Below are 26,637 nucleotides of genomic sequence, written 5' to 3' on the forward strand. Positions count from 1 at the left end.
AGTCTGTTACTATTCTATACATTGGAAAAAGAAACGGTGAATATTGTGTTATCAATATGTTAATTAATTTTATAATTGTTCTGCGTTCAAGAGGGAATAGAGCAAAACAGCTCGTTTTGTAATTAAATTATGTACATAGTATTAATGAAGGTATAAATGATAATTATATGTTTTAATTTTATCTCTCTTATTTCAGTTTATAAGAGAATTAGCATTGTTTTACTTCCATTAATCAAGCAGAATTCTGGAAGCAATTTGACGCGAAAAATTCATATTAACATATTTCCAGAATATCTTTCGTTTTCAATTATACCAACTGAAATATTTGGTTCTTATTACTGCTATAAATATAACGCAAAGCTATATTAAAGTTATTATACTCAAAATTATGAAAAAAAATTGTGGTTTTGTATGATACTTGACCTGAAAAATTTTATCATAAAATCTTTTTCCTAGAACTGTAACTCCTGTTCTTTTCGAGAAAATTATTCGTAAGCTAAAAATAAGCTAAAAAACGCCTTTTTACTTCCTTGTGTAATGTAAAGGAAGGATTGTGATCGCCAAAAATTTAAGTTTTCAAATTTCAACAGAAATATCCATTTTGATCATCCTGAATCCATTTTGACTAGTTTCGGCGTGACGTCTGTACGTACGTATGTATCTCGCATAACTCAAAAACCATTAGCCGATTAGAATGTTGAAATTTTGCATATAGAACTCTTGTAACATGTAGTTGTGCACCACCCCCCTTTTGATTGCAATCGACTGAATCAAAAGTGTCCAAAAAAGCCCAAAATCAAAAAAAAATCTAGATTTTGGACTCGTTAGTCCAATGAAAAGCTCATTGAGAGCTTTTCAACGATATATCATAAACGGTACTTATCTTTATTGGATCCAGAGTTATTCCCAAATAAAATTTTAATTAATGAAATATTTGACTCTTACCTTCACCTCCTTTTTTTTAACTTTTTTTTTAATTTAAATATATTGATTTATTAATAATTATTAACCTCTGACTGTAAAAAAAAAACACAAAAAACAATGCACAATAAATAATAATTTAATGATAACAATAAAAATAAAGTTATTAATGAAATAAAATTTTTGTACTCTTCATTTAAAAAAAAAAATGTGTATATGTAATTTAATAGGCGTACAAGGAAGTCATGTACTATCTATGTAATATTTTTTTATAATTTAAGTGGATTTTAATCAAATATATACTTTTATTTTGTAATTAATTGTGTATTTTCTGATGCTGCGATCATCAAGGTTTTCTCATAGTTTTCCTTTATCCATCCAGGAAAATTTTTAGGCAATTCCTTTTCTTGTACCTATGGAGTTATAAATTATCCATTTCTCATATGATCTGTGTAGTGTGTTATTATGTACCGATCAAAATAAAAAATTTATATATCCTCAATTCTTTGATTCTTATTAGACCTCTTTCCTATGGAAAACTTCAGCTTTCTAATTATTATTGATATTATTTATTACAATAGTATAGAGAGTGGCAGTGAATCGGGCGATTTTAAAAAGTTGTTAAAAATAAAATATTAATTATTTGGTTTAAACAAGTATGAACACAACATAGATATGAAAGGTTTTACTATTTTTTATTTTAGTCACCTAAAAGAGAAATTAATTGTCCAAAATTGACATCTTATAGAGGCCACCAATATACACAATTACTCGCTGTACATTCGCAGTAAGTATCTCTTTCTTAAGTCACCCATTAGTCTTTGCATCATCTATAGTCGAATTTTAGATAAAATTTACGATACTGGGCTACCCCAGTATTGTAAATTTTGCTTGTTAACAAATTCTAATAAATGAAAATGAATCTCATCGTTCATCAGTAAATTGTTAACCCTTTAACGCATTTTGTTGTCGTATTACGCATTCTGTCATGCCGTTATATTCTAGCAACTGCAGTTTGTACTAAAAGGTCTTTCACTAAATGTAGTACACGGTTTAAAATGTTTTTTCTTTATAATTACTATTATACAATGTATAATAATCACTTCTGAAAGGAACAAAAAGTTTCTTATTCTTTCCGTGTTTCACCCGATCAGCTGTTCCGTAATTTCACTTAATAAGCATTTGGTTTGTAGTTTCTTGGTTATATTTTCGTATACGAATATTTTAGTGATTTTCTACTGATTTACGATATTCGAGTTGTGTTTTTTTCTTTAGTTAAAAATGTGGTAACAATGCTTAGTTTTGTTTCCGTTTTTACACAGGTATTTGCGTAATGTGCGAATTGTGTTTTTGTTTTATTTTATGGTTTAAGGTTATAAAATAATTATTTATTACAGTGTATTTTATTATTAAAAAAATATACAAGATAATTTAAACCTTCTCAGGTGAAAGTATAAGCAAACATTTGAATGATGCTGAAATAGAATAATTGTTGAATTGCCTAGCATCTTCTGAACGATCTGATGTTGAACATTTAGATTTTATTCAGTTTGATACAAATAGTGAGGATGAATATGATGATATACTTACTAATTTAGGTTCTGGAAATGTAATTCATGTACTGGTAAGTGTCAATGATGATAATTTTGTTTGGAAGGGTATGAAAAGTTATTCTAATAATGTATTTTTTTTGTTTAACCTCCGGGTCTGCAGTTAACCATTACTGCAGAAGGTGAGATGAATGATTTGTAGCGTGTATGAAAAATACCACACCTGACCGGGATTCGAACCCGGGACCTCCGGGTGAAACGCCGAGACGCCACGAGACTACCACTCGCGCCACGGAGGCCGGCATTCTAGTAATATTGAGGGATTTATATGTGATTTTGAACCATTAGTGAATTTTAACAGTATTAGATAAATTTTTATAGGTAACAAGTGCAATTTTTTTAATGTATATATGTCTTTTTTTATATTTTATGTAATTATATTGAAATTTTGCAACAGGTATCATGAATATAAAGTGAAATACATGCAGTTAAAGTTCAAGAGCACGATCGGCTGTTAATTAACAAAATAATCCACGCATTTAAAGGGTATTAATCATTAATATAATTAACTTATTAAAAGATTTAACCAAAGTTAAATCTTCATTAATTAACTGCAGTAAAGTTTGACAGAAATTTACCCTGTTTTCGTAGCCACCTTTTTGTATTGCATGAGTTATTTGATTTTTATACGAGTAAAATTCGCCGTTTACTTATGTCAAATTGATTCCGTGTGATTCAGAATGACGATGCAGTGTCCGGCGTAGACTTTACTAAAATACGTCTCGCACAATCGCGATATTCTCAAGTATACGTACTGTTTTTTACACTACCATCTTTTTCCTTTCTTTTTTTTTTTGTAGAATCAAAGTTTCTTTAGTATTCCTCAAAGTATCGAACCCAATTCTTGATGGCATGAGCTGATATAACAGCACGATTGCCATCAATTGAGTAATGTTTGTTGAAATTTACGCTGAGCGATTACGTAACCACATTTTTGTAAAAGATTTTCACAGCAAGGCCCATTGTTCTCCACTCCTCCGCACCATTGTACCTAAACACTTTTCAGTAAGGTATAAAATGGCAGTAGTGATTTCATCTCTATTCAACTCTATTTCAGAAAAAAAAATGGTACAAAATCTCAGTATTCATTGCCGCACTCTGTATAAAAATAAATAATATTGAATAAACAGTTAATTAGGTTACCGTACATTTTATTAATAAAAAGAAACATATTTCCTTCTGTAACGAATTTTATTTACAATATTCAATACCAAGTCGTTCGGTAGAATGACACCGGAGAGAGTTTGTCCGATCGCGGAAACACCGAAGACTTATTTACTTGATCAACTCGCAAATCGACATTTCAAAATTTTTTAAATTATTTAAAATATAAAAAAAATTATAATTTTGATGAAATAAAGCTACATATCATCGCAGAAGTATATTTTCTTAATGTATAGGTTTTTTTCGATAAATATGTGATAATCATCGTAATTTCAGGGTTTTTAATTTTAAAATGTGAAGTTTTTGTTCTTCTAACCCTGAATTTTTTTCCTAACCAGTTTACGAATCGCGGTATAATATTAATCGTAATTTAATATTAAATTACTTTTATTGAATGAATTTGAATGAGACTTCAATATTTTACTTTTAACATTATTATTTATTGTTGTATGTAAATGCATTACGATCTCAGCAATAAGTTCAACTTTGTCCAATACGGCGAAAAAATTCTATAAAAAACAATCAATTTCTGATTTCAATAAATAGATCTCTTTATGAATTGATCAAGTGTTGATCAAAGATCAACATTAGGGCCAGTACAGGTCGTTATGACGATTAAAAGTTATATACCTTATTATGTGAACTAATTATCATTCGTAGGTTTCTATTGGTGTATTTATCATATGTTCCTAATAATTAAAAAGTCACACAATATTAATCATACGTAATTTTATCTTTAATAAAATGTTTCCTTTATATTTTGAAAATTCAAAGTGACGAAATCATTTCTAATGTCACCTTTAATTTAAAGTATCATAACTACCGGTAATGCCTCTAATTTTGTATTAATTAGCTTGGGAAAAGTTAACTTATTGAATAAAAAATTATTAAAACATATTTCACTTTTGTAAACGAAATTTACGTTTTGTTTTGCTATTTTATAATTATACAACATTTTTTTCTACAACTGAATTAATTTTTGAAACAAATAAAATTACAAACCGTTACTATTTTTTCAGCTAATTAATTAATTATTTTCAATGATTGAATCATTTGATACTGTCATGAATTTAATACTTGAAAATGATCACTCATATGATTTGCATTGTGAATTATTGTTTTTCAAAAGCAAGTCAAGAAGTAGAATACTCACTTACGGATCATGAATTATTAGGATTTATGAAGTTGTTTTTAAAGTATGAAATCGGGACGGCAAGAGTTTTTGCATTTTCAATCAACATATTTGAGAAAATCTGATGAATTTTTTATTATATGATTTGTATTATCAAGTATATATATACGAGTATATAAATGTTTATCTCCAATTATCTCTCGATGATTTAGTATTTTTTTTATATTAAAAAAGTTCTATTATCTAGTTACAATATTAGTAGAGCAGGAAGAAAATTTTTATCGGTGTATATTTTTGTGTTTAAGAAAGGGAAATAGGAAAAATAAATAACAATTATTATCTCGCCTTTCATACATATCTGTACCCTTTTGATTCGGACAATGCCTTTTTGAAGAACTATAAATTAATAAATTGATGAATTTTGATTTTCAATTTTTTATGTTTCCAATTGACGGCAACAGTCGCCGAAACCTTAAAAATTTTATTATTTTGGCAGTTGTGATAAAATTGTCATCAATAGATTTTTACCGTTGCATTTTGTTGTAAATATTTTATATTTTTGTATCAAAACTTTATTTATGTTTATAAAAGATTTTTAAATTAATTACATTATTTTTGTTTGAAATATGATTTCGTTCTCAGATTATTTTTGAATTTTTTTTTAATTTACTTCAAATATTGATAGCATTATTTATTTTCATTAAAAACAATATTATTCAACATGTAATCATCTGTGTTTCCATTTGGCTTTATATCTGAGAAATTAATCTATAACCTCATGAAATATGATGTGGTGCGTTATATAGTTCAGGAATTGATTCTATTAACATTTTGAATGCGGTCGACGGTAATAATGTCAAACTTTGTGTGGTGATGGTTACAATCGACGTTAAATAACGTTGGTGGGCTAACGTAGAATTAGATATTACTTGAAAATCTGTATGTACAGGAACAGCAATATGTGACTGTTTGATGCTGATCGAAAATTCCTGCTGTGTAAATCTGTTTTGACATTCTTTGTGAACATTGTTACTTACCTTTCAGGCTCCTTTCTAACAAAACAATATTAAATCTCACAAATTTCTTTGTACGGTATAAAAATATTATTTTCATTTTTTATTTTATTTATGAAAAACACACTTTTAATTTACATCTTTTTTCTAGGTCATCACCCATTTTATGTTCTTAATTTTTCCAGTTTTGTCGTAATATTTTAAGCACAACGTAAAGTTTACGTATTATAATATTTACTTTTATTATTTATTTTTATCAAAAGACATCATAAAAAAAAATTAACAAAATGGAATTTATTCATTTATTTCATTACTTTATCGGCTCAAGGCTTTGTTATGGATCTGAATTATGAAAAGAAAGTACATAAAGTACTAATAAGCAATATTAATCTGAATTTCTTTCTCTGAAAATAATAATGTTTTATATACTGCTATTCCGTGTGGTTATGAGAGGAAAGGTTACCTATCCAAATGAATATCTTCATTCTAGATAGGCTTTACATGTTAATGCGCAACAGAAACCTTCATACTTCCCGTTGTAAACCTGAAATAAAAAGCTTTTTATTCATGAAAATGCTTATTTCTTACTGTGGATTATGATTCATGTCAGGTTGATTTATTAGCAAATTTAACCTCTTTAAAAAAATATGTGTAATTGGCTGTGTCGTTAATTTTATATAATATGATTTTGTAATTTCATTTTTTATTGTGTTTTACTTTCCCGGAGATATATGTAGAATAGCTATATCAAAGGGATGATATAAAAATAGGATAACGGGTTTTTTGAAAATTTTTAAGTTTTTGCGTCAACTAGTTTACGCAGCACTTACTAACCTTATGGTAGCCCTGAAAAGGGCCGTTTTTGTCGTTGATGGCTTCGACAGCTCGTTGTAATTACTAACTTTATGGTAGCCCTGAGAAGGGCATTGTCATCAAGTGGCTTTGACGGCTCGTAATTCGTAACCATGTGGTGGCTCCGAAAAGGGCCTTTTTTGCGTCAGCTCTGAGAGAGCTGTTGGGTCCGGAAGCTGGTCTCCGGCAAAGTCGGGGATGGCCCCCAGAGCCCCGCAGTGTCGGGTCGGCGTTGGTCGTCGCGACCGCAGCCGCGGCCGCCTCGGCTGGGCCGGCGAAGGACCGAGGCGGTTCTCACCGAGCGATCCCACGCTGGGCTGACTCCTGCTGCTGAGTCCGCCGGCCAGGACGATTGAAGCCCGTCGAGCTGGAGCGGGAAGGTAGTGTCCGCGTCCAGCGGCTCCCTCGGCGGGCTGGACAGGCCTGCTGCTCCGGCGGGAATGTTGCCATCCGCCGGGAGGTCCCACGTTGAGCCGGCCAGGAAACTTCTTCTGTCTTCTTCCATCTTCTTCTTCTTCTTATTCTTGGTCTTCTCCAGGTGGTAGTCGACTATGAATTGAAAATTCACTTTCGTGCACGCTCTTTTAGTGGAGTCTGAGAGTTGTGGGATTGCAGCGCCGCTATGGTGGGAAAACTGCGTGGTCATCTACGCGACAGGGGTGATGCTTGTATTAGCGCGTACGTATACTATGCGCCAGCTAACATCTAAGTTGCTACGGTGTTCGTCCACCGATATTAAATTAGGCATATATATATATATATATATATATATATATATATACTTGTTACTAATTTATTTAGATTAAATTTTTTATAGTACATTTTTTTCTTTCTTTTTTCTCTGTACGTTAAATAACTATTTATAATATAATATTTTTTCAGCCTCCGCACAAAGCACGGAATAGAGAACAGTCTTACCTTTACTTTTTTATGTTCAAAACGTTTTCGGGCCTACGTCCATTTTCAGTGATATTTATTAATAATTTATCTGTTTACATTTACAGATATTTTTATCTTTTTATTTTTATTTCGTAAGAATTGTTAAAAAAAAAAAAAAAAAAAAAAAATTTATAATCAGAACAAAAATTTGTTCTGAATTAATATAAGTCGCATATTTATTCAAAATATAGTGTACATTGTGGAAGCGAGACGTAAAATTCTCAATTAGTGAGATTAATTTTTAAAAATTTTCTTACATAATCTAGTTAAAATCATACATAATTTTTATCCACTTTTTCAAAATATTAACGAATTTAAAGTGAAATTTTAGTTGTATTTTAATAATTATAACGTTATATCATTTTATATTTTTATAAATAAGCACTTTTTGTACCTTTCCTCTTTTGATATCGTATTCTTTACTTGAATATAACGAGTAAACGATTTTTTTAAATTACTTTAGAATTTAATATGAAAATTGTAGGAGGATGGTATTGCGGAAAATTGTTATATAATCGTATGTTGTTTCTTATTGAATTTATATAAGCTCTGTAAAATATTTTATAATATTGCTTGCATTTCCATTTCTATGTAAACCTTTACGAATTGTAATTTTATATTTACTATAGTTATGAAAATATTCTGTTTTCAAAATTAGATTTTGACAATTTGCAGAACTCTTAATTAAAAAGTGTTTTACTCGTAATTAAAGTTTTTTTTTTCTATGTTGCACTATTTAACACAGACGATCTGAATACTTGTACCATCTACTAATGTCGTTAGGTTTATTTAACACACGCTGTAAAAACATTTTCTCTATTTTTAATAAATTTTAATGACTATCATTAAAATTTTTGCTTCCAGGCAGTAGTAAAATTTTTTAAATAAAAGATTTTCCTTTTTAATTGCTTCTATAATTGTAGTTAAATTCTTATAATCTAATAACGCAATGTAATTTCAGGGGATATATATACTATGCAAAAAAAAAAAATTAAATGCAATTCGATTTAAAAAAAATTTAAATAAGAATTATATAGGACTATTTTTTTATGTTTTATGCAGTATTTAAAGTCCTGTTATATTCTTTAAAAAGTTATTTTACTTAAATTTTGTTAAGTCTCTTTTTAGATTCAGATAGGCATTCAAAAAACCCGGCCGTTAAAGAAAAAAAAAACCATTCACAAGAAAACTACAGGAAGGAGCTTGACGGTCTTCATCAGAGAATAGTGATAGAGAACAGGGAGACACCACCTACCCGAGGGAGGTTATGGATCTTATTTCTACCAAGAGAAGACTTAGAAAGAGGTGGCAATATTACAGAAGGCCTGAGGATAGAATATCTTTGAACAGGGTTGCGCGTAGATTAAAACAGCTGCTAAGTTTATTAAAAACGAGACATTTAGAGCTTTAGAAAACATCCTTCCTTTACAAATCGATTTCTAAAATCGTTAACTAAATTCATTATCTAAAATAGTTAATTAAAACAAAATTTCAGAATGTCTTTCATTCTGTTTTTATAATCGATTTAATAAATTTTAAGTAATAAAAAAAGATTCATTTACATTTAAAAAGTCTACGGCGTGTTAGAAATAAAAATTAGTCATGAGCAATCCCCGGGAACGTTATGAACCACTTTTTTCCGTCTGCTTATTTATTTTCATATCAGGGTTTAAATTATCACCTTCAACAAGAAGGAATAGAGTCTAGGAGTCTAGATATTTGAATCGATAAATATGAAATTTTATATTTTATATTAATGTTATATTTTACCTTAGTCCACGGTCAACGTATTACACCATTCAAAAATCTGTTGTGAACACCACATGGCTTCCTTGTACGCCTTTTAAATTTTATATAAACTTTTTTAAAAGTACGTAAAATTATATTTAATTCATAAGTTCGGATTTTTTTCATATTTTTTTTTTATTGTTATTATTGAATATTATTTATCGTAATTTTTCTTTTTAAATCAGGATTTAATAACTATTAATAAATCAATATATTTAAATTAACAAAAAAAAAAGGAATTGAAGTCGGATTGAAACCGATGTGCCTTCCCCTTGTTAGATCCAAATATTTAATTAATTAAAATATTATTTGGCTATAATTCTGGAACCAGTGAAAATAAGGACCACTTATTTATCGTTGAAAAGCTCTACATTAGGGCTTATTACTGCAGTTAAAAAAAAAGTCCAAAATCCAATTTTTTTGGATATTCGGATTTTTTGGACACTTTTAGTTCGCTCCATTGCAGTCAAAAGGGGAGGTGCACAACTAAATGTTTGAGTTATACGAGATTCGAACATACGTACAGACATCACCCCGAAAATAGTCAAAATATATTCAGGGATGGTCAAAATGGATATTTCCGTTGAAATCTGAAAAAAAGTTTTCGTGATTACAATATTAAAAAGGGAATATTTCTATAATTTCAGTAAATTTAATTCTCTCCTACTCCTATGAAATAGGAATAGTAAATTTTATATAAAGTAAAATTTATTATTATCGAAACTTTATTACATAATAATAGTCTCGTTTCGTCCCCATCATCGATAGACTCCCATAATTCATAGTACTAATTTATTTTACTATAATAACAACACATTTATCAACCATGAAATTAAAAAAATATATATATATCTGATTCAAGTTAGATTGATGGGACTTCTGAATTCTTAAATATCCTTTTGTATGATTCTCTAATAATAAAACGTTGTATTAAATTAATAAAATCTGTTCAATAAAATTAAAAGAAATTTAATAAAATATGTCATCGGATACTACTTCTATCAGTTATCTGTAGATCTCTCAGATATCTGAGATCTTAATACAAGTAAGACCTCAAGCACAAAAAAGCTTAAGTCTAATTAGGTGCTTAATGGGGAAACTGGTTTAGACCAGTTTTTAGTTTTGTAAGCAAAATTTAAAAATCTATTATTTTGGGTACGGCCGTATTTACTTGTATCTGGGCATAATAAATTTAATAGAAGTCAGAATTCATGTAGAGGAATATTTTTTCCAAGTTTCAGTAAATTTTAGTAATCTATTTCGGAAATATATAACAAAAAATAAAATAATTAAGGTAATTATTATATCCTTATCTCTATATCCGATTGAATTAAGAATTCAAAACTGTAAAAAAGTCATATAGTACTATCACTGTGACGAATTTCAAGTTCTTACGATGCCCCCAAAAAATTTTAATTTTAAAATGGTGGCAAATATCCCACGTAAATTTAAAATTTGTCGATATCAAAAAATATAAATATTTGAACTGAATTTCAAATTTTAATGTTCAGACAACCCGAAAATACGTATCAAAATACAGGGAAAAATACGTAAATTTAATCTTTTCCAGATCTTTTGTGTTTTCTGATTAGAGGGGGTCATATAACATCGAGATTCAAAAAAAAAACATCACTTCAAACTTTTGACCGATCACCGTACTTACTCTCTCTTACAGCTACAAAAAAAATCATTACTCTTATATACGATAATTATTAATATAGAACAATTAAGAAGGAAAAATGTTACATATAGTATAATTTAAAAAAATGTTTTCAGGTTTATTTAAACATCTATGTATCTATAGCCTATGAAATTCTCGCTCTTTAATAAAGGATAATTACTATTCACAGCTCTCCGACTGCATTTAGACGTTTTCATCGAAGGACAAAGGTTTCTTATCGATGTAGGAGCAGGTAAGACTTAATCATTAGTTAACCTTAAATAACTGCTATTTCTACAACATGGAAAATATATTCAAACAAATTAAAACGGTGTGAAAGTTGAATGCTAAATAATTATTTAATTTTATTAAATACTGCTTTCACGTTAATTTCTAGTAACAGATGCTTTGTAAACAGTACATTCGTATGCTGTGCAGCGTTAAATGAGGTCCATTTCTAAGTATATCAGTTAATTTTTATTCTCGCTTGGTTCTATCGTGATTTTGTATTATGCTAGCAAATACCCCGTTTGAATTTTGAAAATCGGACGATTGATTGCGAAGATATAAAAACATTTCCGAATAACCGTGATCTTTTAGATCGAGAGTGTACTTTTTTATTTTTCTGTTTAGCCTCCGGAACTACTGTCAGGTATTATTTCAGAGGATGAATGAGGATGATATGTATGAACGTAAATGAAGTGTAATTTTGTACAGTCTCAGGTCGACCAATTCTGAGGTGTGTGGTTAATTGAAACCCATCCACTAAAGAACACCGGTATCCACGATCTATTATTCAAATCCATATAAAACTAACTGTCTTCACCAGGATATGAATGGTAGAACTCTGGACTTTGAAGTTAGCTGATTTGCGTTGACGAGTTCACCACTAGACGAACCCGGTGGGTTATCGAGAGTGTACCTGATACATGTAAAAGTTAGCCTTTATCTTACTAACAAATATCCCGTTTGAAGTTTGAAAATCGGAAGATTGTTTGCTTCATGATATTAAAAGGTAGATAGATTAAAAGAGAGAAGCATTTGGAAAAGTATAATTAAAAGAAGAGACAGACTAATAGGCCACATATTAAGGCATCCTGGAATAGTCGCTTTAATATACGAAGGACAGGTAGAAGGAAAAAATTGTGTAGGCAGGCCACGTTTGGAATATGTAAAACAAATTGTTAGGGAAGTAGGATGTAGAGGGTATACTGAAATGAAACGACTAGCACTAGATAGGGAATCTTGGAGAGCTGCATCAAACCAGTCAAATGACTGAAGACAAAAAAAACAATGTGACTGTGTTTGTGCGTGGGTGCCTGCGCAAAAACATATGTCTTATCAAAATACCCGAATACGTTTTAAACAGTAACTCTTTGTTATCGCGGTTAAAAAATAGGAATAAACAAATAGATATGTTACAACCGAATGTAGAACACCAAATTTGTGGCTTCAGGGTTCACATTTACAAACATAACAGCAAGTACAGTGGCAGCCACAAACACAATTACAACAAAAATTGACTCAAATACACTAGAATACTGTTAATAGTAATGAAAGTAATCATAATTTGTAAGAAAAAGTTTTGAAACAGAATTGTATTATTAACTGCTACAAAATATAAAGTATTAAGAAATATGGAAAGTCAGTCTAACCAGAATTTTTTACATTGCAATACATCTACACCAATATACAGGATTAGAATAGTTTCAAATGAAACTAGTTCAAGTTCATTTGAAACTATATCTAATCAAAATAATTATGTTAATTTGGTTGAAAACTTAAGTTTCCACGGTGGGGGGCATGTTAAAAATAAAAATTCATTTAATTCAGTCGGTTGTGATGGAGTGGAAGTGAAATTTAGTGACAACAAACTATATTGTTGTGTGGCTGGTTAGTTGTTGAAGAACAGCGACTCAGTGAGGTTAAAAGGACAGGAAATTCAAATGTTCCTGAGCCTTTTCATTATTATTTTCTATTTAAGTATTTGTCGTAACATGTATTACTCCTCAGTAATAAATGCATTCGTTATATTATAATATCAGGTGCAATAGTTTAATTGTTAAAATTGTAGCCAATCTGTCTGTATGTACATATGTTTTTTTTCTTTTCTTCTTTAACAGCTGAACCAATTAAAAATTGTAATCCTTATTACTGTCATAGGTTATATATATATATATATATATATATATAGTTTTTGGTTTGAAAATCAAGAGCTTTTCAAAAACAAATCTTTGTTTTGAGTGACTAGTATCAGCTGATGTTTTGTTTTAGAAAAATGTAAAAATGTAAAAACGAAATTGGAAATTTTAATGTTTATTTATTGTATTGACATGGTTACGCGGATTGTTTTTCAAAGAACATGTTTTTTACCTTCAGTTGTAGCTCTTATATTTTTTATCGAAAATAATTCTCACCTATAATGATGTTAAATTGTTTATAGTGTTATTATCTCTTAAATTTTTATATATTTTTTTTTTGTGGACTATCTCTTTTTGTCATTGACTGGTAAAACGGCCTTTCTTTATTATTATTTTTAACGTTTAAACTGCCTTTACATGAATTTAAATTGGATTGTAATTTTGATTTTTTTATTAATATTGTTTGTTTGCACGTAAAACTGTGTGGTGGTAATAAAATGTAAACAACTTTGGTTCGCCAACTGAATGATGATGTGTTTTTGGTTAATTTTTCCTTCGTAAACGCAACCCAATCCAGATCCTTAGATCTTCTATATATATAGGCCTAAAAAAACGTTGTCTGTATAAAATCTAGCTTGCAAAAAAAACCTAAACTGGGAAAGTTATATCTTCATAAACTTATGAAAAGGAATTAAAGTGATGCAGGAGAACTCCAGCGAACATATGAACTATGTGTAATGAGAAAATAATGAACGTATAATTTTTTTTTTGGACTGAAAGTACTTGAGTACGTGCTCTAACATCTTCACTTAACGATATAAAAAAAAAAAAATTAAATCCTTTTTTATTTTTTTATTTTTTTTTTTGTCTTCAATCATTGACTGGTTAAATTCAGCTCTCCAAGATTCCTTATCTAGTGCTAGTCGTTTCATTTCGGTATACCCATACATCCTTCACCCCTAACAATTTGTTTTAAACAAATTCCAAACTTTGCCTGCTTGCACAATTTTTTCCTTCTACCTGTCCCTCCAATATTAAAGCGACTATTCCAGTCTGCCTTAATAAGTGGCCTATTAGTCTGTCTCTTCTTTTAATTATACTTTTCCAAATGCTTCTCTCTTCATCGATTTACCACAACACCTCTTCATGTGTCACTTTATCCAGTCATCTGATTTTTAACATTCTTCTGTAACACCACATTTCAAAAGATAATCTTTTCTTCTCAGGTACTCCGATCGTCCAAGATTCACTTCCATTTAAAGCGATGCTACTTTCAAAAATCTTTTCCTGACATTTACATTAATTTTTGATGTAAACGAATTATATTACTGACTGAAGGCTCGTTTCGCCTGTGCTATTCGTCATTTTATTTATATCGCTCCTGCTTCGTCCATGTTTAGTAATTCTACTTCCCAGATAACAAAATTCTTCTACCTCCATAATCTTTTCTCTTCCAATTTTTACATTCAGTGTCCCATCTTCATTAGTTCTATTACACTTAATTACTTTCGTTTTGTTTGTTTGTTTCGTTTTGATGCGGTAGTTCTTGCGTAGGACTTCATCCATACCTTTCACTGTTTCTTCTAAATCTTTTTTACTCTTAGCTAGAATTACTATATCATCAGAAAATCGTAGCATCTTTATCTTTTCACCTTCTACTGTTACTCCGGATCTAAATTGTTCTTTAACACCATTAACTGCTAGTTCTATGTAAAGATTAAAAAGTAACGGAGATAGGGAACATCCTTGTCGGACTCCCTTTCTTATTACGGCTTCTTTCTTATGTTCTTCAGCTGTTACTGTTGCTGTTTGGTTGCTGTAAATGTTAGCAATCGTTCTTCTATCTTTGTATTTGAACCCTAATTAAAAAAAAGTGCTGAACAGTTTATTCCAGTCTACATTATGGATGCCTTTTCGAGGCCTTCCTTCCACTATTAATCTGGGCCCTAAAATTGCTTCCCTTGTTCCTACACTTTTAAATCGTTTATAAAGTCAGTATAATTTTACGTGAAAAAAAAACTTTACTTATTTAGAAAAAATAGAGCACCCTTGCACTTTCTAAATCAGCGCCCCAGGGGCACCACGTTTTTTACCAGTTGGTGATCCTTGGTGTAGTCTCGCACGAGGTGCTCGCATTCCTCATCACTCCAGCTTCACATGAAGTCTCCACGGGAGGCTCATTATTATTAAACAGAAATCTATATTAAAACAGACATTTTTAAATCTATTTAATACTATTTTATTTAACGTAAATTTAATTATTTTATTTATGTAATATTATTCATTCGATTGATTCGAACCATTCATTTCAAACCCAGTTCACATAGCGAAACAGGCTCACAGTTCGCAGTTCATTAATCCATTTCATTAAATTTTGTGCTTCAACCGACAAATCCTAGCCGGAGACTGTGCGGTATATAGGACTTCACCTGGATCGGCGTTTAACCTGGAAGCGTCACGTGAGGATGAACAGCTAAACGCAAGATACAGGGAACTTCATTGGTTGCTACGGAGGAACTCAGGCCACACGTTATCAAACAAGATTTTAATTTACAAGACTATCCTGCGCCCAATCTGGACGTACGATGTGGAATTGTGGGGAACGGCTAGTATGAGTAATGTAGAAATTATACAGCGATTTCAGAACAAAGTAGCAAGAGTAATTGCCGAAGCTCCGTGGTTCACGCGAAATGATTAGATTCAGGATTATCTGGAGCTCCCGTCGGTTCGTGAGATTGCACAACAGCGCAATGTCAAATACCTGCAGAGGCTTGAGAATCATACAAACCACTTTGCAATTAATCTGCTCGATAAAAGCAGAGACGTCCGACGGTTGAAACGAGCCCATATACTCGACTTAGGGTCTGCGTAACAGTTTGGAATCTAACACCGTCAAGTTTAGTGGTGTCGTATCTAATTTCTTGTTACTTTTCTTTCTTTTTCTTTTTTATTTGTTATTAATGTTGTTTTGTGGACTATTTGGTGCTGAAATTGTGTTTATTGTGTTTTATTTATTTTGGGGGTTCCTTAAGGACCTTCTTATCACGTACTTTTGTCAGGAAACTTACTTATGGCTCCGCAGGAGAGCCGATTGTTGTTATTGAGCAAAAAAACAAAAAACCGACAATTCTTCAGTACTACATATTATATATATATATATATATATATATATATATATATATATATATATATATATATATAGCCTATAACACTTCCGGTAACGTAAGGATTCCAATCCGGGGTCATAATCACCCTAAATACATTGCAGTCCTTTTTGGGCAATCGTGTAATAATATTTTTATTTAATTAAAATAATTTTCATACAAACACATTTAAGAAAGAATAAAATTAAGCTTAGAAAAAGGTTAAAAAGTCTAGTATTTTATGAGATATTTAAATTTAAAAATTAGATAACAAATTTAATAAAATATTTATTGTAATTAATATAATTTTTATATTGATACCTAAAATCATATCACTAATTGTATTTTTCGTGTGTGATGGCAGCGATTAAAGGAATCATAATTTTTTTTTCACTGTGCAGTACAAAAGACTATAAACAAATTACAGGTTTGGAAATTTAGATGTACAATGTGAAAGTAATTTACCTTATAAAAAGTGCACGCTTGAATTTCTAAAATTGATTCATGGGTTCAGGAGTTACAAATATTAAAAAGTTAAAAAAAGTTTGATTTAATTTTTAATGGAATAAAATAATATCTGAATGCTTCTTGATTGACATCTCGTAATAAAATTAAGATAGAAGTAAATTACAAAAAAAAAAAAAAAAAAATATTTAAGATGAAAGGCCAGTTAAAATGAAACTCTATATAAGCAAGTATAAGACGAATTGTAAACCTTTTTGTGCGAAGCAGATTAAAAATAATATGTAAATAAAAAGGAAATATAAGAATTTTTATTTGGAATGTAATAAAATTTTATCAAATTTTATGGTTAATTTACATTATATAATATTTTTAAATAACGTGCTCACAGTAGAGTTTCAATCAATATATTAATATTGTTTTTGATTTTCAAAGCTGAAGTTTAGAAATTTTTCCATCAGCAGTTTTTTTTTTCAATCTTTATCAATCTTCTCGGAATCTATCCCTTAAACCCGAAATTGGGTTCCAGTCATTCGTAAAATTACATGTTATCTATTATATTTATAGGGTATACCTGTAAAAATTGTTTCGTAGAATATAATAGACTTTCTTACATAACTTTTTTCTTTCAAAGAAAAAAAATTCAAATCCAATTTATAGTCTTATCAATTTTAAATTATTATCTTCGTTATATTCGGGATATGTTTTTATAATTAATGATTTATAAATTATTATTTTATATAATTTTAATATTGTAAAGCTACAGTTTTTTATGATTTTAGTATTCAGTTAGACAGTATATGAAAATAGCAACTATATTTCGGTGATTACTTTCCACACTTTAATCGTAAATAAAAGAACCAGTAAAACGAAAAATATTTCTTCTACCTTTAAAATTTTAATTGAAAAACATCGTAATAATTGTTCTTCAAACTTAGTTATCGGAGAATTACAAGAGATATTATTAGTGAATAAATATTTAAAAATATTCTTCATACATTATACAAATTGTAAAAAAAAAATCGAGGTTTTAATCTGTTGTAATCCTTTTGGATGAGGTGAATAGTGTTTATTTAAGGTTAGAATCAAAGAATAAAGAATTTTATTTGTGGGCGTTACCGTTAATAGATCCCTTAAATTTCTATTTCCGTTAATAGATAGCACCACTAGCAAAGATGGCGACTTCTGAGCAGAAAACCTTCTCTGTTATTCAGTGTTTTGATTGAGAATCTTTGTTACAGATTGAATTGCGTGCCGTGGAAGTTGTGATACCCCAAATGATGATAACATTTGTCATCTCATAATCGGTTTCAAATGATCGCATATCTGTGTAAAGGACAGAGTACGGAGTGATCGAGGATGTCTGAAGAAAATTTTGAATGTATCAGGAAATCTTCCTTGCTTAATCCTAAAAACTATTAGAAAGGCTGGTAATACTGGTGAAATAAAAATACTGGCGATGTGTAGTATGTTTTAAGGAAACGCTTTCGCTTAACGCTTTGTGTCCATACCGTTTACAGCTGTTACAGCCTTTCAATTTTATCAATTATGCTGTCCGTGCCGGTTTTCGTAATCAAACTAAGAACGAGAAGAATATAAACTTCTAACTTAACAATAAAAAAAATCTGGTCGAAAAGTGACCAATAATAAGAAACTGATTAGTTTCATGATCGTATTTTGTACACTGACGAGTTAACATTTCATCTTAATGGAAAAGTTAAAATGCATAATGTCCATATCTGGTTTAGATAGTCTACATGAAATCTTACAAATTAAATATTTTCTGTGCGATATTCCGACAAGTTTATTAGCCGTTATTCTTCACTAATGCCAAAAGAGTTCTTTATTCGGATACGCTCCAAATACGTTTCTTTTCTCAACTGCAAAATGGACCAGAAAATTTTATCTGGCAACAAGATGGTGTGCCTCCTTGTTGGGATCAGTTCTGTATGGTAATGATGTTTCTCACAACCGCTGGATCAATTGGTGGTTTTGATGAATTGGTGTGGTTTATCGTAGATGACTGAACTTGTTTCCGTTGGCCTCCAATGTCACCCTATATGACCCCATGTGATTTTTTCCTTGGTGGTTTTATAAAGGATCTTGTGTACATGTCTCCGCTACTTACTTATCTACCGATTTGAGGCACAGGATTGAAGAAAATTTTTTAGTTCTATTACTTTTGACATTCTGAATAAAGTACAGAATGGTCTCTACTAATTTTTGAATGTGCCCCGCATGATGAAAGGTGTTCAGATTTGAACACTTGTAGGGATAAGCTGTAATAATTAGTGTTTAATTTTATTTGTGAATCATTACTATAAATTAAAAGTAAGAGATATTAAATAGTTTTAAAATCCGATATTTTTTTTATAACCTGTTTATTAATTTGTACGTTTTCGAACATATTACGTACAATAAGGCTTTATTTATAATATTTATAAATATTATATTTTTTAATATTTTCCTATTAATCTACTGATACAGATTGTTTGACAGTTGATGTGGGTATCTGTGCCTGTAGATTCTCATTTTTACTTTCTTGCCATCATGACTCTAAAGCAGTACTCTCTAAAGTGTGGTACGTAAGGTTATACTTGAGGGTACACCAAAGGAGTGGTAGTAAAAATAATAAATAATTTGATTTTTGACCTCTCACCCGCTCGCGCATGTGTGTCAAAAAATAGGCCAAAAAAGGGTATATTACATAATTATTGAGATATTGAAAAAAGTTCAATTCTATTTAACCTACATACAATAAAGTACATATGTATTTTTTTTTTGCAGTACGCAAAAGTGTGCGCGTGTGCGCGAACAAAAACGTTTGCAAGTCGCTGTTCTAGAGCTATACAGTAAGAAGGAAAATATAATGAAGTAAGGTTTTTTTTTTGCATTTCTCGACGTTTCATGACCCAGGGACCCCGAAAAACAAAAAAGAAGTGGAGAAATATTCATACGTACGTACATACATATGTTTGAAGGTTAATAACGTTTAACTAAACAAACATTTGTGATTTTAATAAATCAAAATTAAATTAAATTAGGAAATTTAGTACAGATATTCGTATATATGGAGCAATTTGTTGGTAAACTTTTGAGATCAATATCTCCGAGTAAGTAGAGGTTTTTTTTTGGTGATCAATTTACTCAAAATTTTGCTAACATAATCCCAGTCTCTATTAAGTTGAATACCTGCTTCTCTGGTCCTTATTTTTTTTAAATTTTGCTCTAAAATTTCTTCCTCCCTTCCTCAAAAATAAAAAAAATCGTTTTATTTATTGTATGCTTTTTTAATCGAATTTTTTAAAAATCTTCCTTGGCTTAGTAGTAGTATAAGCGATCCCAAAAAAATAACTTTAGGGGCAATATTGGGAGGAGCCGATCAAAGTTTAAAATTATCAAACTTTTGAATTTTTCGAAACTTTTAAATTTTAATTTTTAATAATATTAAAAGTTTAGATAATAAAATTTTATTTATAACACTCATAATTCACCCCTCCCCCAAACCAAGAAAAAAAATCTTAGATAACGTTTTATTAATTGTACATTTTTTAGTGGAAATGTTTTTCAGTTTTTTCCATTTTTTTCTCTCCCCCGGGACGAATCCTGCAGTTATGTATTACACAGCCCAGGGTAGCGTCCTTCACTCTAATGGGCTTCCACGTCTCGGCCCGCGGGTCGGATCTCACTTTACGCCCGCCTCAAACCCCCAGAGTAGGATCCACCAGGCCCGGCTATGCCGTCCCTGGATCCCCACACCGCGTACCGGGACTAGGTATTTATGCCAATGCCTCTAATGTTTTCCATTTAACATAGTAAACGTAGAAAAATCAAACAATTTCCTTGGAAGGTGGTTTTAAAAGTGGAGAAGCAAAAAAAAATAATGTCGTGTCTTAAAACTTTCTATGGTTTATAATATGATATTTTTAAAGTAAAACATGATCACAAATTACCCTCGATCCCAGAAAAATAAATCTTACGCAACGTTTTACATATATTTTTATTTTTTCACTATATATGAATAAATAATCAATGCCAGAAAAATATTAACTTTCATTTCAGCATTTTTGGTTATAGTGTTGAACTATATAACTATTTGTTATTTTTTGTTGATTGTAATTGAATCTGTTATTTTAAATAATTAAATTTTACGGTCTAATTAGAATGACAATTAATGGAATGTAACTCAAAAGTAATTGTAAGTGTTCTTATTACTTTTTTTTTAAACATCCTCGTTATTTTGTGTGAAGTAATTTGTTTTCAATTTCAATTTTCCAATTTACAGTTAATTTAACAATTGCAATTAGTGACTCGTTAAAATTGTTGAACGGAAAGTTATTTTTTTGAAATTCCTCTACTTAAACACTCCTTCAGATAATCATTCACCCGAGCACACTTTTGCAAATTACAATAAACAAATGCATAATATCTACATTATTATATTTAGGTTAAATAGAATTGAACTTTTCTCAATATCTCAATAATTACGTAATAGCCCTTTTTTTGACCAATTTAAATAAAAAAACCTTTTCGCTATTTTTGCTGTACAAATGTGCGCGCGCGCAAGTGTATGTTGCCAAATTTATTTCATAATAGTGGTTCATTATAATTTTTTCTAAATAAGTAAAGATTTTTTTTTTCACGTAAAATTATACTGACTTTATAAACGATTTAAAAGTGTAGGAACAAGGGAAGCAATTTTAGGGCTCAGATTAATAGTGGAAGGAAGGCCTCGAAAAGGCATTCCATAACGTAGACTGGAATAAAATGTTCAGCACTTTTTTTTAATTAGGGTTCAAATACAAAGATAGAAGAATTGCTAACATTTACAGCAACCAAACAGCAACAGTAACAGCTGAAGAACATAAGAAAGAAGCCGTAATAAGAAAGGGAGTCCGACAAGGATGTTCCCTATCTCCGTTACTTTTTAATCTTTACATAGAACTAGCAGTTAATGGTGTTAAAGAACAATTTAGATCCGGAGTAACAGTACAAGGTGAAAAGATAAAGATGCTGCGATTTTCTGATGATATAGTAATTCTAGCGAAGAGTAAAAAAGATTTAGAAGAAACAGTGAAAGGCATAGATGAAGTCCTACGCAAGAACTACCGCATCAAAACGAAACAAACAAAACGAAAGTAATTAAATGTAGTAGAAATAATGAAGATGGGACACTGAATGTAAAAATTGGAAGAGAAAAGATTACGGAGGTAGAAGAATTTTGTTATCTGAGAAGTAGAATTACTAAACATGGACGAAGCAGGAGCGATATAAAATGACGAATAGCACAGGCGAAACGAGCCTTCAGTCAGTAATATAATTCGTTTACATCAAAAATTAATGTAAATATCAGGAAAAGATTTTAGAAAGTAGCATCGCTTTAAATGGAAGTGAAACTTGGACGATCGGAGTACCTGAGAAGAAAAGATTATCTTTTGAAATGTGGTGTTACAGAAGAATGTTAAAAATCAGATGACTGGATAAAGTGACACATGAAGAGGTGTTGTGGTAAATCGATGAAGAGAGAAGCAATTGGAAAAGTATAATTAAAAGAAGAGACAGACTAATAGGCCACTTATTAAGGCAGACTGGAATAGTCGCTTTAATATTGGAGGGACAGGTAGAAGGAAAAAATTGTGCAAGCAGGCAAAGTTTGGAATTTGTTTAAAACAAATTGTTAGGGGTGAAGGATGTATGGGTATACCGAAATGAAACGACTAGCACTAGATAAGGAATCTTGGAGAGCTGAATTTAACCAGTCAGTGATTGAAGACAAAAAAATAAATAAAAAAGGATTTCATTTTTTTTTAATATCGTTAAGTGAAGATGTTAGAGCACGTACTCAAGTACTTTCAGTCCAAAAAAAAATTATACGTTCATTTTCTCATTACACATAGTTCATCATGTTCGCTGGAGTTCTCCTGGATCACTTTAATTCCTTTTCATAAGTTTATGAAGATATATCTTTCCCAGTTTAGGTTTTTTGCAAGCTAGATTTTATACAGACAACGTTTTTTTAGGCCTATATATATATATATATATATATATATATATACATACACAATTTTTTTTTGAGAAGATCTAAGGATCTGGGATTGGGTTGCGTTTACGAAGGAAAAATTAACCATAAAACACATCATCATTCAGTTGGCGATCCAAAGTTGTTTACATTTTATTAACACCACACAGTTTTACGTTCAAACAAACAATATTAATAAAAAAATTCAAAATTACAATCCAATTTAAATTCATGTAAAGGCAGTTTAATCGTTAAAAATAATATTAAAGAAAGGCCGTTTTACCAGTCAATGACAAAAAGAGATAGTCCACAAAAAAAAATATGTATATAAAAAGTTAAGAGATAATAACACTATAAACAATTTAACATCATTATAGGTGAGAATTATTTTCGATAAACAATATAAGAGCTACAACTGAAGGTAAAAAACATGTTCTTTGAAAAACAATCCACGTAACCATGTCAATACAGTAAATAAACATTAAAATTTCAAATTTCGTTTTTACATTTTTCTAAAACAAAACATCAGCTGATACTAGTCACTAAAAACAAAGATTTAATAGCTCTTGATTTTCAAACCAAAAACTGAACAATATATATAACAGTAATAAGGATTCCAATTTTAAATTGGTTCAGCTGTTAAAGAAGAAAAGAAAAAACATATGTACATACAGACAGATTGGCTACAATTTTAACAATAAAACTATTGCACCTGATATTAATATAACGAATGCATTTATTACTGATGAGTAATACATGTTACGACAAATACTTAAATAGAAAATAATAATGAATAGGCTCATTTTAACCTCACTGAGTCACTGTTATTCAACAACTAACCAGCCACACAACAATATAGTTTGTTGTCACTAAATTTCACTTCCACTCCATCACAACTGACTGAATTAAATGAATTTTTATTTTTAACATGCCCCCCACCGTGGAAACTTAAGTTTTCAACCAAATTAACATAATTATTTTGATTAGATATAGTTTCAAATGAACTTGAACTAGTTTCATTTGAAACTATTCTAATCCTGTATATTGGTGTAGATGTATTGCAATGTAAAAAATTCTGGTTAGACTGACTTTCCATATTTCTTAATACTTTATATTTTGTAGCAGTTAATAATACAATTATGTTTCAAAACATTTTCTTACAAATTATGATTACCTTCATTACTATTAACAGTATTCTAGTGTATTTGAGTCAATTTTTGTTGTAATTGTGTTTGTGGCTGCCACTGTACTTGTTGTTATGTTTGTAAATGTGAAACCTGAAGCCACAAATTTGGTGTTCTACATTCGGTTGTAACATTTCTGTTTGTTTATTCCTATTTTTTAGCCGCGATAACAAAGAGTTACTGTTTAAAAATTATTCGGGTATTTTGATAAGACATATGTTTTTGCGCAGGCACCCACGCACAAACACAGTCACATTGTTTTTTTTGTCTTCAGTCATTTGACTGGTTTGATTCAGCTCTCCAAGATTCCCTATCTAGCGCTAGTCGTTTCATTTCAGTGTACCCTCTACATCCTACTTCCCTAACAATTTGTTTTACATATTCCAAACGTGGCCTGCCTACACAATTTTTTCCTTCTACCTGTCCTTCCTATATTAAAGCGACTATTCTAGGATGCCTTAGTATGTGGCCTTATAAGTCTGTTTCTTCTTTTAACTATATTTTTCCAAATGCTTCTCTCTTCATCGATTTACCACAACACTTCCTGTGTCACTTTATCCAGTAATAAAGTGTCACTTTATATATATATATATATATATATATATATATATATATAAACTTTCTAAACATGTATCTAATTACTAATGAAACTGCTATATACAATGGTCTGACCATTATTGGTTACTTAGATTAAATATTAAATAAATCGTAATTAAGTTTTATCAGTTGGTAATACTGTTATGTATAAATGTATTAATTTTAATATTTATGAATATTATTTTATTTCTAAATTAATAAAAACCTTAAAAATATTTTTTGTTCGTTATTTATAATACTTTATATATTAATACATTATTATGTATGCTAGAAGAAATCCGATTTATACAATAAACTCTCAGTTATAAGTGGGGAAAAATCCATTTGTTATTCCTAATCACGGATAATGTGCAAAACGTATACAAATTCTTACGGTTAAAATTATTATTAAAAAATCTAATGTGGACAACACATAACTTCCTTGTACAGCTATTAAATTACATTTACACATTTTTTTTTAAATTAAAAGTACAGAAATATTTTTTCCTTAAAACATTCTGATATTTTTTCATTTTTTTTTTTTAATATTGAATTATTATTTATTCAACTTTTTTTTACAATGAGAGGTTAATAATTATTAAAAAATAAATATATTTTAATTAAAAAAAAGTAAAGTTAAAAAAACGGAGATGAAATGAGATTCGAACCCCCTAAGAAATGTGCCTTCCCCTAAGTTCCAAAATTTCATTAATTAAAATTTTATTTGTCTATAACTCTGAAACCAGTAAAGATAAGTATCATTTATTATATATCATTGAAAAACTCTCATTGAGGGCTTATTAGTGCAATTAAGAAAAGTCCAAAAGTCATTGTTTTGGATTTAGGGATTTTTTTGGACACTTTTGATTCAGTTGATTGCAATCAAAACAGGAGGTACTCAACTAGATGTTACAACAGCCCTAAATACATCCTACGGCTAATCGTTTTTGAATTATGCGTGATACATACGCACGCCGAAACTAGTCAAAATGGATTCACGGATGGTCAAAATGGATATTTCTTAGAAATCGGGAAACAGAAAGGTTTTGGAATCACAATACTTATTTTACTTCGTACAATAAAGTAAAAAACCACACAAACTATTGTAACATTTACGTACATTATGGATAAATTATAATTTAATTATATATATTAATATATAATAAATTATATTAGTCATATATATATATATATAAATATTTTTTTTTTTTTTTACTCTAAAAATAATCTTAAAAACAAAATAAAAAAATAATTCTTCTTTAAATCCCTACCACTAATTAAATATAAAAAACTTCCAAAAGCTAATAAAATTAAGTTTTCATTTAAACATTAATTTTAAAGGAAAATTTGAAAAATCATTGTTTTTTTAGATGTTTTGGTCAGATAAATAACCTCGATCTAATTTTCATTAGCTTTCTTTCTTCTACCAATATTTTCTTACTTTTTTTTCATTCTTTCTGAGTGTTTTTCTCTTCTTTTTTGTACCTATTTTGCTCCTTTTTTTTTTTTTGAAGAGGATTATTTCGGAATCTTCATATTTTTGATTATTTTTATAAAATTTTTCCACTCTTTTTTAATACAGATTGTTCAAAAAGTAACGCAACCAACCAAGGTAGACTGTTTCCTTCTTTTGATCCTGGTTTAATTGAGAAAAAATGGGTTGCACAATGCAGCAGAGAATATTCATTGTCTCCCAATACATTAGATGTGCCAGTTATGTCCAGACCCAGAAGTATTTGCCAAATAAGTCCTCCATCAAGCCGCTGTATGACAAGTTCCAAAAGACAGGGAAAGTTTGGCGACAGATGCAGCCAAAACAGATCGATCGAAAGTGCTAACATTAGAAAAGTAGATCGACGTCCAAGTTGTATATTCTGTTAGTTCCAAGAAGTCTGTGTGACGTCCAGAAATCCAGACGCTGTTGGTTTGCGGGTCGCCCTTTGGGTTCACCTTAAAAAGTATGTGACGCAACTTCTTTCTGATCATGGCGTCTTCCGAGATATACTCCAGTGATTTGGCCTGGTGAATTCAGA

At 30.0% G+C, this 26,637-nt stretch overlaps 1 protein-coding gene across 1 annotated transcript in view; it reads left to right on the forward strand.

The window, feature by feature from the left end:
• The window catches only part of LOC142330729 (uncharacterized), a 315,974-nt gene that overhangs the window by 68,181 nt on the left and 221,156 nt on the right, over positions 1–26,637 (forward strand). The window contains exon 2 of the mRNA XM_075376175.1: positions 2,427–2,545. Within this exon, the coding sequence (XP_075232290.1) occupies positions 2,427–2,545 (119 nt within the window). The remainder of the gene's footprint in view (positions 1–2,426; positions 2,546–26,637) is intronic.

The sequence above is a fragment of the Lycorma delicatula genome, chromosome 9, assembly GCF_047948215.1.
Source record: "Lycorma delicatula isolate Av1 chromosome 9, ASM4794821v1, whole genome shotgun sequence".
Lineage (NCBI taxonomy): Eukaryota > Metazoa > Arthropoda > Insecta > Hemiptera > Fulgoridae > Lycorma > Lycorma delicatula.